The sequence below is a fragment of the Grammomys surdaster genome, unplaced genomic scaffold, assembly GCF_004785775.1.
Source record: "Grammomys surdaster isolate TR1022 unplaced genomic scaffold, NIH_TR_1.0 126219, whole genome shotgun sequence".
In the NCBI taxonomy this organism is placed as follows: Eukaryota; Metazoa; Chordata; class Mammalia; order Rodentia; family Muridae; genus Grammomys; species Grammomys surdaster.
In genome coordinates, this window is record NW_021621022.1 from 2,903,740 (window position 1) to 2,915,878 (window position 12,139).

The following is a 12,139-nucleotide window of genomic DNA, read 5'->3' on the forward strand; positions in this document are numbered from 1 at the left end:
ACCATCCCATGCCTCTATCAGCCTTGAAGGGAAGAGTTAATGAAGTTAATTAAATCTATTGCCTCACTTAGGGTCTGAGAGTAGTATCATCATCATCACCACCACCACCATCATCACCATCATCATCATGAACCTATTAGGAAACAACATATGACATGCACACATTCATAGCTAAAAAGGAGCTTATTGCTTATGAAAGACAGTGTTCATAGAACACCGTTCAACCTAGAATGATTTCCTCGGAATGTACTTTGAGAAGTTACAAAGGAAGTGGCTTTCATATTTGGCTGGTAGGACAGAGTTCTGTCTAGTCACCAGGGAGTCCATTGCTTCTAGAGATAGATCTGGCTTGTCCACCAAGTGGAACTGTCCTTATTCATGTATATTTCTACCAAGGTTTCTAAGAAGGTTGGTAGGTCCTGATGGCAGGGGTGCTAGCTGGGGTTGTAGGTCATGATCAGTGGCACGCCGACTAGCCCTCTGCACGTCTGGGAGATCCCTGGTTAGTAGCATTTACCATTGTCTGTGCTGTATGTGTTTCCATGTGGTAATTTTAAGCCCTGGGCATCATAGCCACCATTCAAAATTGCTGTAGCTTCACTGACCCTGATTCAGTGGGGAGACACAGCTCCTGTCTTCAGTATTGGTTCTCTGGCTGAGGCACTTCCTGTCTGAGCCTACCCCATAGCCGCTACCCATGATGCTTGATTCTCCCACCTCAGGTGCCTGAAGAGGAGATGGGTTTAGAGCTCCCTTACCTCTGTCACCTGAGTAGAGTGAGGCAGGGGTAAGTGAGGGGTGCTTGGTGACTTAGTGGGCACAACCGCCTTGTCTTTTTCTGGACCCTTCCCCAAAAGACACTAAGCCTTTTTAAAAAAATGTAGGAAAATGAAGGAATTTCGATAGACGAGGTGAAATTGCCAGGGAAGACATTCGGTGTAAGGGAGGTACAAGCAAGAACTGGCTGAGTAGGCGGTGGGCGCTTGCAGAGACTCTTCGTTGGCAGGAGAGCCATGCTGAGAGAGGTGGCCAGTGTCCTTGCCCTGCAGAGGGACAAATGGTCAATTAGGTATGTGTCTTGGCTTTGAGACTCTCAGAGCGTCAACTTGTTGGGATGCAAATGCCAGACACGTGAGCCAAGGGTGCAGTGTCAGTGTAGCTGGGACCACATCAGTCCCTGCTTCAGTCCTGCTTTCCTCATTGGTGAAACAAGGGCAGCAAACCCAGAATGAAAGGCTGCCATCAAGACTGCAGGCAGGAAGAGGAGCGAGGGACATTAACTGGGGGTACAACAGAGGACAGGGCCCACCCAATGCCACCAAACCAGGAAAGGCTCAGTCACCTGAGGCGGTGGGCCCGGACAGAGATCTCACGGCTGGGGGTAAGATGAGAAGTAAGGATATCTATCACAAGGGCAAAGGGCAAGAGACACTGAGAGACTAGCAGCTGGGGTCCAGGGAGCTGACCATTGTGAGCTACTGTGTCTTGATCATGACTCTATGTGTGTAGGGTCCCTTCTCCAACCACAATCCTTGCTCTGCCCTCAATACTGCTTCACCTCATCTCAGAATGATTTTCTAGTAAGTGGTTCCGTGTGGGGTCAGGCTAAGCCACTCAGCAGAGAGCAGAGGAGGGAAGCTGGCAGCTGGCTGAAGCTCTACAGTGTGCCCCTCTCACCCATTCCGAAGCTCCAGTTGGTGTTCCCAGGGATGCAGATGGGTCCCCATGCTAGTGACCACAAGCCAAAGCCAAGCAAAGCCAAGATAAGAGTGGAGAGAGTCTCCTGGCTGCAGCAGGTAGAGGGAGGTGGAGTGTGTGCAAAGCAATGCCTTCTTCAGCCAAAGGAAGGTACGGGATTTTATTTACAGTCTATACACATCCTTAGGAAGAACATTAAAGCAATGGTTCCTACTCTTCCTAATGTCCTTTCAACCCTCTAATACAGTTCTTCATGCCGTAGTGACCTCCCCCAACCATAAAATCATTCTCGCTGCTACTGCATAACTGTAATTTTGCTACTATTATGACTCATGATGTAAATATCTGATACACAATGTGTATATGTTATGTGACCCCTGTGAAAGGGTCAGTTGACCCCCTCCCCTCAAGGGGTCACAACCCACAGGTTGAGAGCCACTGCGTTAAAGGGTGGGCACGTTCTTGGGCACTCTCTGTTAGGGAGCACATTCTTGAGTTGGCTTAAATCTTATTTTAAGGAAAAAGATGGCAGACTTTTTCTTTCTTTCTTTTCTCTTTCTTTTTTTTTTTTTTTTTGCTTAGTTCAAAGTCATGGAGTACACACTGGAAAGTGGCCAATAGGGATATTTGAGGCATGTGTGCAGTTTGTGTGCGAAGATGGTATTCAGGAGCCCCTCTGGGCATGCTGAAGTTTCATCACAGAAGGAACAGGAATACCTTTAAGAATTCTATTTTCCCCTCGAAGGATTTTTAACTGGATTTAAAAAGGGGGGGAGGGTATTTTGAAGGTGTCTTAATATAAGAGTTTATTTCCAAAGGTGCTTTCCTCACTGAGTACTGACAGAGACTACCAGAACATTCCTTCCATCATATACCAAGTTTTTCTTCTAAGGACTTTTCTTGTGTCCTGGGCTCCCTTTCCAGAGATGTGATGGATCCCCAATCACTGACTGATTGGCCCACAGTTGGCATCAGTCCTGCCCTCCCTCTCTGCCTGTCAGAGCTCAGCTTCCCCTGATGGCTCAGCCCCCTGCTGCTGCCAGTCAACTCCCCACACCTCCTCTTCTTTTGAACCACCCATCCCATCTGGACTTCAGTCCGTCCTACCCCAGATACCTTCTTCTCTCAGCTGCTCTCAGAAAGCTCTAGTAGTCCTGAGAACTTGGTAGCTGGATCTTCCCCAATGGTTGTTCTCATGTGTCACTTACTGCACTGTAGGACTGGTTGTGACAAGTCTGGAACCGTGATGTTAGTGCCCAAAAGCCTTCTCTCTAAGCCTCTGCTGGGGAAGTTACCCCCAGAAGGCTCCAGCTTAAACACTCTCCAGCTCATTTGGCTGCAATTTGGCCAGTTCCTTGTGGGAGCCACAAGCTCACTTCCGGCTCTGTGTCAGGGTAGTGAGTGAACCAGGAAGCTCACTGCATGGAACTTGTCATAGCTAAACATAAAGCATTTAACAGTCTCTGGCCTGATCTCAGGCATGCACCAAGTGGCCAAGCTCTGAGTGAGAAGAAACTTCTGATGTTCCTAGGCCTGGCAAGGCCATTTCCTGGGGCCTCTCAACCCTTCAGTGAACTTTTGTTGCCCAAGAGAACATGACCTTTGGGTTGACCTCAGAAATGGAAGTCTTCCCAGGGAGCCACTGCAGAGCCATGACCCTGTGCTTCTTGCAGGTGATAGAGCCCATTGTAGCTTCAGATTAATCTCCTCAATGGACAGTGGCCACAGAGGATTCAGGGAGGGTTGCTGCTTTCTTTGTCATCTGGCTATTCATCTCCTGAGGAAGCTGAAGGGACTTCGAGAGCCCCCCATGGGTTCCTACAGGGCCTACATTGCCTTCCACTCCAGCAAGATTCAAATCTTCAAACTTACTTTTCCACCACTCACTGAGCCCCTGATAAAGACCAGCAGTGTCTAGGAGCTTTAGGGCATGGGTCATTGTCAAGATCCTACCCTGTGTCTAGTCTCCTGCTAGATGCATGATTTGGAACTTTTTTTTTTATTTCTGAAAATGACAATGCATTTTATAATTAATATTGGAAATACATCTTGGATATATATTTACAAAATAGAATAAATATTTTAATGTGTTCAGTATTCTTTTCTTTCTTTCTTTCTTTCTTTCTTTCTTTCTTTCTTTCTTTCTTTTTAAAATTAAACCTTAACCCATTCCCACCCCCCAGCACATTTTCTTAAATTGCTTCTTTTTTTTTTTAAATGACTTAAGGGGCTGGGGAGGTGTCTCAGTGGTTAAAGCACTTGGAAATGACCAGGCTGGGTACCCAACACCCGTACTGAATTGTTCATGACTACCTGTAACTGCATTCCAGGGGTTCTTCTGCCCTCTTCTGGCCACTCTAGGTATCTGTACATACATGGTACACATACAGGCACACACACTCAAATAAATTAAAAATAACTTTTGAAAAATGAAGTCAATAGAAAAACTACACAAGTTTCCCAGGATCCCCGTCACAGAGTGCCACAGGCTGAACAGCTTCTGTAGACAAATGACCTCTTCACAGTTTGAGAGACTGGAATTCTGAATCAAGATGCCAATGGATGGCTTCTCCTGAGGCCTATCTCCTTAGAATTCAGGTGGTACCTTTGCCAAAACCTCATGGGATCCTTCTCTGTGTTTGTGTGTCCCTTCTGTCCTGGTTTGTCATCTCCATCTGCATCCCCTCCATCATCCGGCTGCCCTCAGCTAATGGCTTGCCATCGAACAGTTGAAGTAATGGTTCCATGTGTCAGAGAGTCCACAAGCTTTATCCAAAGAAAAGATATAGGTGTGGCCTAGCCAAATCACCCACCAATTAACAACGATATGTCCAATGTTACAATTTAATTTAGATGCGTCTCATGGGTTGAAAACAGGTCTTATCTGATACCTATACTGTTGGCTCTTGAGCCCGCAGAGGATAAAGGTCACTGTCTGGGTGAACTTCCAGAGAGAAAATTATTTTCTGCCTGGAGTCTTATGAGCCTGGCTTTTCTCAGCTCTTCCATGAGATGGAATAAGGCGTTTGCACCTCCACCAGTTTTGGATGAAAGAGATATGCTATAGCCTTGGGTAGAGCTGGAAAACTTTGGGCAATGTGCCCACAAAGTGGTGAGATGAGGGTTTGGACATCTCCAGGCCACTGTCCTTTCTCTACAATCCCTGTTCTGTGTGGGTAAAAGGCCATCTTTACACCCCACACCTCCTTGCCAGTCCCATTCCCAGGTTCTAGCCAGATGCATGCCTTTTGACATGGAAGCCTATTTGTACTTCCAAAGACAAAGCAGGTCATTCCAGGGCTCACGGAGCCGATAGCTAGGAAGTAGAACAGGTTCTTCCATTGAAGCAGGCCAATGACCTTCATTATAAATGACCTTGAGAACTTAAAAACAAAAACAGCTTTCAGAAGAACAATATGGAGAAGAGACAGTCAGCAAGCAGCACCAGGTAGCAGGAAGAACGCTGGTCCTCAGGATAATCTGGGGCAAGGCTCTAATTTCCTGCAGCTTTGCAGTGAGAGAGTTGAGGAGCATTTAGAACTCCCCATCTATAAGCCTTGTGGCAGTTCCAGACTTTGCTAAGTCAGAAATGAGTGTGGTTGTGAGTTGAGACCAGGGCTGCTCGACTCATTCAGCATGCCCCATGAGCTCTCCTTCTTCATCGCCCCACATGGCCATTTCCTGAGCCTTCTTTTAAGCCAGTGATGATGCTGTGCAACATTCAAAAACATCTGGACCATGGTGATCAGAGAAAACCCAGAATCCTCATCTAAGAACTAGGCTATGCACTGAGACAGCAGCTTTGAGGCCACCAAGGGTGAGATAAGAACAAAGAGCCTCAGAACCAGAGCAGTGGATGGGGAGGAGGCACGGATAACCAGGAGCCAGAGAGGTGGAGTGTGGAATGTGCTTGTTGCTGGTGATCAGTGTACATGGAAAGCCCTGAAGGGGGGTAATGTTACCACACTCAGAATGGTAAAATTAAAACTGTGAAGGCCAAAGGCTACCTTGCTCTGACACCCCAATTCTATAAAGTCATGCTTAGGATTAAACAAACTGAGTCTATGTTCTGGCAAAAGCTGAGCTGGGTTTTCATTCTCTAGAAACTCAGAACCCATGCTCTTCTGGGTGGAAAATAATAGAGGCTATAGTAGTTCTCATGGTGTTAGAAGGAACACCGAAACCAGGCCTTCCTCCTACCTAGATTTCATAAACACTCCCTTTGACAGCCAGGCCTTGACAATTCCCAACAGGTGCTTGAATATTGGCATCAAGAAATGAGTTCAACCCTAGGACTTGGGTGGTGGAAGCAGGCAGCTCTCCGAGTTTGAGGCCAGTCTGGTCTACAAAATGAATTCAAGGACAGTTAGGGCTGTTACACAGAGGAAACTCTATCTTGAAAAACAAGAAAGAAAGAAAGAAAGAAAAGAAGAAGAAGGAGGAGGAGGAGGAGGAGGGGGAGGGAGAGAGAGAGGGAGGGAGGGAGGGGAAGAAAGAAAGAAAGAAAGAAAGAAAGAAAGAAAGAAAGAGGAATTCAGGGACTAGGAAGACAGTTCAGTCAATAAGTGTTTATCATGCAAACATTCCAACTTTGATTTGATCCTCAGCACCATATAAAAAGCCTCATGATCCCTGAGTTGTAGAGACAAGTGGATCCCTAGCTAGCCAGCCAAATTAGCCTTCTTGGTAATTCCAGGTCCCAGTGAGAGACCCTGTTTCTCAAAACAAAGTGTACTCCTTCTCAGGAATATGACTCAAAGCTGGCCTCTGATCTCTCTATGCTCATGTACATGCCCGTGCACACACACACGCACGCACGCACGCACGCACGCACGCACACCACATCTGTGCATGCACACAAACAAAAGTAAATGAGTTCAGTTGTTAGAACTCTAGAGATTGAGGCAGGATGATTCAGAGTCCCAGGCTAATCTGAGCTATAGTATTGAGTTTGAGACCAGCCTAGACTATTCAGAAACTCCTCAATTCAAGGTAAGAAGAAAGAAGGGAAGGAAGGAATGGAGGAAGGGAGGGAGGAAGGAAGGAAGGAAGGAAGGAAGGAAGGAAGGAAGGAAGGAAGGAAGGAAGGCAAGCAGTCTAGTTAAGTGACAGTGGAACCATAGGATGTTGGAAAGGAAACTTCCTCAGAGTGTCCCAGGGGACTAAGTCTAATAGAAGCTACAATGGTGAGACTTCCTGCTCCCTGCCCTCTGGAAACCCACACCCAAGTCAAGTGACTCCTACGGGGACCTGCTCTTCCTACTCCAACCTAGCATCCAGAACACAACCTTCCTCTGAATGTTTGGTCCACAAACCATGTGTGCTCTCTAGGATGCAGACCAGATGCCCTGTGTCTGGTAGGATAAGCAAGCAGGGCATGTAAGTATCCATTCTAGAACTTTCCGGAGACGTTGGAGGAAAATCCACCATCACTGCTCTCAGGATCTTATTTCGATTGGTTTCCATGGAGAAGTTGGGTTCATGCCTCATTGCTCCTGTTTATTTTGTATCTTTATTGATAGGACAACAGCAGCATATGCTCTTGGTGGCAGCCAACTATCCAGATGTTCAATGTTCTTTGTGTGTTGCCCACATGCTGGAGTTGCTCTGGCTCCTGCCATACTATTTTACAGTATGAGACCAAAAGAGGAGGGGAAGAGGGAGACATGTGAGATAGACAGGACCAGAATCCTGGGACCAGAAAGCAGAGGGACTTTGGCTCCCCCTTGAAGCTTGGATCATTGTAAAGTGGTGTGCTGGGACCCAAATGAAGGGTCCAAGCTATCTTTCTTAGAACCTTGAGTGCCTGGATCTGACCTTAATGATAACAGGCAGTGTAGCACTGATTTTAGCTTGAAAGACAGAGAAATAGGAGAGTCATGCTTGTGAGATCAGACAATTTGTTAAGGAGACTGTCAACGAGATGACAGCCAGTCCTCCCGTTGCATTTAGTTCTGAATTTTAGGAAGGACTACACAAGGGGGCACTGGATGCTAACTTCGGGTTATGCATGAGGAATTCAGGGATGCTGGGAGAATCCTGTGTGAGAGGACATTGTACAACAGTGCTTGGTAGGTGACTACTTGTTTTTGGGTGGATGCAGTAATGACCATAGCCAACAGCTATCACTACCATTTCATCTAATTTGCTTACAAACATCAATTCAACAGCGTTAGAAAAAAACTTGCTTTAGAGAAACTGAAGTGCTTCCAAGGGTCAGAGGCATCCAAGCTGCCAGGATCTTTGGATGTTGGATGATTTGCTGGGGATGAATCACAGAGGCCCAGAGGGGAACCAAACCCGTTAGGAGAAGGAGTACTCCCAAAGCAGGAGGGAGTTGCGAGCCTGGGAGGGACACCAAAGCACAACCCGGCAAGGGAAGAGGTTGCTGAGAAAGCAAGTGCATGAAAGGGGTCAAGTGTAAGAAGCAGCTGGGACTCCGGTCCAGTACCTGATTTTGTATTTGTTTCTCCCTCCTTAGATTGCAGCGTGTGGGGGGGCGTCTCCTCAGCCAGCAGTCCCGCTGCGCCCACAGTAGATATCCAAGGTTTTAACTGTGTGGGTTTGTGTCTTTTTGGCAGGTGTCTCCTCTGTGACTTCCCTGATGTCCCTGGCTTGGGTGCTAGCTTCCTATCACAAGCTGCTGCGGGACTCCAGGGACGACAAGAAGAGCATGAGTTACAGAGGGGCCCTCATCCACCTCTTCTGGCGCCTCTTCACCATCTCATCCCGAGTTATCTCTTTCGCCCTCTTTGCTTCCATCTTTCAGCTGTATTTCGGGATCTTCGTGGTGGTGCACTGGTGCGCCATGGCCTTCTGGATCATCCATGGTGGGACAGACTTCTGCATGTCCAAGTGGGAGGAGATCCTCTTCAACATGGTGGTAGGGATCGTGTACATTTTCTGCTGGTTTAACGTCAAGGAAGGGCGGACTCGATACCGAATGTTCGCATACTATACGATAGTCTTGACCGAGAATGCTGCCTTGACGTTCCTTTGGTATTTTTACAGAAATCCGGAGAACACTGACTCCTATGCCGTGCCAGCACTGTGTTGTGTCTTCGTTAGCTTTGTGGCTGGGATTACGCTCATGCTCTTATACTATGGCGTGTTGCATCCCATGGGGCCGCGGGCTAAGGTCTTTGCCAGCTCCTGTTGTGCCGAGCTGCTCTGGGGCATCCCTTTGCCCCCTGATGTTGAGCCTATGGCACCTCAGACCCCTGGGTACCGGGGGACCCAGGTCACGCCCACCAGAGCCGTGACGGAACAGCAGGAGGACCTCACGGCTGATACTTGCCTGCCTGTATTCCAAGTGAGACCCATGGGGCCCTCTACCCCGTCAGGGCGTCCTTACCACCCAGAAGGGCCCTTGATTAAGATTGACATGCCAAGAAAGCGGTACCCGGCCTGGGATGCGCACTTTGTAGACAGGAGGCTGCGGAGGACTATTAACATCCTGCAGTACGTCACCCCCACCGCAGTGGGCATTCGCTACCGAGATGGGCCTCTGCTCTATGAGCTGCTGCAGTATGAGTCTTCACTCTAGAACACCTTGACCCAGATTGAGAAGGGGACCTTAAGTTTGGTTGCGGTCAACGCCGCCTGCAAGAAATATAACCCTCCCTTCCCCCAATACACAGAACCACCACCACCGCCACACCAACAACACCAACACTACAAAAAAGATCAATAAGTCACATCCCCTTCAGATAAGCTTTCTTTCCAGTCACTATATGTATACAAAGATATTCTCTATGTTTTGTAAGTAAAAACAAAAAGAAAACCTTTCTTTTGTTTTTTACACATAAGAAACAGTATTGAAAAAAATTAAATAATCCCACACTACAGTTCCTAGGATGGAGAAGGAAGAGCTAATCTCCTCTCCAAAAGAAACAAACAAACAAACAAACAAACAAAGGTTTTATACTTCACACCAAGTGTAGATCATATATGGGATTGGTGCTGATTGAGAGAACAAAACAAAACAAAACAAAACAAAACAAACAAAAACCTTCAACTGCCTTATGCCCTTAGGTGCTGAGTTTCTTTAGGTACTGTCACGTTTCCTCACAGAAAACTCTCTGGTAACTTTTGTACCAGGAGAGGAAAAAAAATTAAATAATCAAATGAAACAAAATCTACCAACAAAGCAAATAAACTAAAACAGCAAACAGATACCATATCAAAACAATCCTTCCTATCTGATGATTTGTATTGAAAAACAAGCAAACAAACAAATTGACCAAAAGCAAAGGTATAGAAGCCCCTCTCTCTGTTCGATTTCTCCTGCCCCTTTCCCATTTTGTAAAGCCTTCTAGAAGCTAAAGGGCTGCTTGGATCTCCACTGGCCAGAAAAGCTCCCTGAAGGCTGACTATGTGCCATTTAACATTTGCCTAGCAACAATTGCATTATATTCCCGTGCAAAAAACCAAACCAAAACACAAACAAGAATGAAACTCCCAAACACCCAATTTGATAAATTCTAAAAGCAGATCAAAGGAGATGTTCATAAACGCCATCAAAGAGAATCAGCAATGATCAAACTCAGCATGGTAGCAAAAGGGACGACATCAATTTAAAGGCACAATACTACAATGATCTCTTCCGTCATTTTAAGGCTGAGAAGGATGTGTGTGTGTGCGCGAGTGTGTGTGACGTGTGACAGTGAGTAAGGCCTCTTCTCTTTTCATTTGATGGGAAGCCTTAAATTGATCTGGAAAGAATTTTTCATTTTTCATCTGCGCTTAAAAAAATAACATAAAGAGGAACACTAGAATATCTATCCACATATAAAAAAGTCAAACCATATTAACCGACCCATTTCACAGACTGGTGCTTCTGTCAATGTGGTTGGCTGAGACTCATTCAGCCTGGTGCATTTGGGGTGAGTGGACAGTGTGTGTGTGTGTGTGTGTGTGTGTGTGTGTGCGTGCGTGTGTACACCTGCTGCAAGGTCTTGCCAGAAATACACAGAACTGAAGTGAGGTAAATGCTGTGGTAGCTGGGCGAGGGAAGCGAGAGGGCCGGATGGGAAGGTGGGATAGGTGGCATCTGTGTGTGGCCATCTCCCTGGTGAACAAGTTGCCATCCCAGCTGCAGAGGCTGATCATCCAGGCCCTGTGGCTTTGGTGAGGATCAGAGTCGACTGTTTATTTTCTCACTATACCAAGGTGAATTTCTGGAGGTGTCACAAGTATGCTTGACCATTTGTAAAATTTTTAATTTGTGTTTGGAAGGTACTGTTCCTTTAAACAGTATTTCTGTTTTAGGGTATTATTTCGATACCATTCTATCTCTACTTGGGCACAAAAAAAAAAAGAAAAAAGAAAAAAGAAAAAAAAGAAAAAAGAAAAAAGAAAAAGAAAAAGAAATTTAATCATAAAAAGAAAAATATCTCCACAAAAGATATATATGTGTAAATATATATATATCTATATATATACATACACAGTATTTTTAAGTACATACTGTTAGTCTTTGTTGTCTGTGGTTGCAATTGGTTTTTAATTCTGGATTAACTGTTCAGGGTGCGAGACCTCACACTGAGCTATTCTTAAGGAAGTCAAAAAATGAGGAATTTTTTTTTATATTTGAGGGATTTTTAAAATTTATTTTAAATAACTATTAAAAACAAAACAAAACCAAGTCCCTCCTTGTCACCCCTTCGTGGTTTACCAGAATCCTCTTTTTCTTTTCTTAAATCTTTAAAACATTGTATTAGTTGTGAAACCCTCCTTTGTTCCACCACCTTATCTCACGTGTCACCACAACTTTGCAGGACCTCCCTTAGATGGGTCCTACCTGGTCCCTGCTCTGGGAAGCAGGAAACAACAGAGCACACCTGGGCTGAGGTGAGGACCAGCTGGACTATCTGCCTGGCAGGGACAAGTCAGGGAGAGAGGGACGGCTTGGAGCTGTGTGTGAGAGAGGTGAACAAAGGGCGCTCTCTACATGACCAGTCCACATGCAGCTGCTGGGGCTCCGCCCCAAGCTCCACCCAATACTCTGCTCAGGCTGGGCATGGTGAGTCCATTTGTGGGGTGGCAGGGCATCTCTTCAGCTAGCTTTGGTCCCAGGTCCTTTCTGTCTCAGGTCTGGAGCTCTGTGTGCCAGTGGATAGCTTCTTTGAAGCTGTTCAATGCCATATGTCCCTTCTGGATGGACCTCTGACACTGCTCTTGTATGTCTAGTTTTAGACACCTTTCCATTTTATCTCTTGCTCTTTGACCCCACCACTGGCTTTAGTCTGCCACCTCTGTGTGACCACTCTGTCTTTGGAATGCACGCACAAGCACATGTGTCCATATTTATATGAAACTTAGAAATTGTGGATGTTGGTTGAGAACATCCAGTGTGGGAAAAACAACTTTCAGCTTATGGAAGCCTGAGCCGTGGATGGTGAAGGAGGAAGAGGTGCGGCCATGGACATCTCACCTGCCC

The 12,139-nt window shown here is 46.2% G+C and overlaps 1 protein-coding gene across 1 annotated transcript in view; it reads left to right on the forward strand.

Moving 5' to 3' along the window:
• Positions 1-10,122, forward strand: part of Xkr6 (XK related 6) — a 206,522-nt gene extending 196,400 nt beyond the window's left edge. The window contains exon 3 of the mRNA XM_028758765.1: positions 8,280-10,122. Within this exon, the coding sequence (XP_028614598.1) occupies positions 8,280-9,244 (965 nt within the window). The 3' untranslated portion in view covers positions 9,245-10,122. The remainder of the gene's footprint in view (positions 1-8,279) is intronic.
• The last annotated feature ends 2,017 nt before the right edge of the window (positions 10,123-12,139 follow it).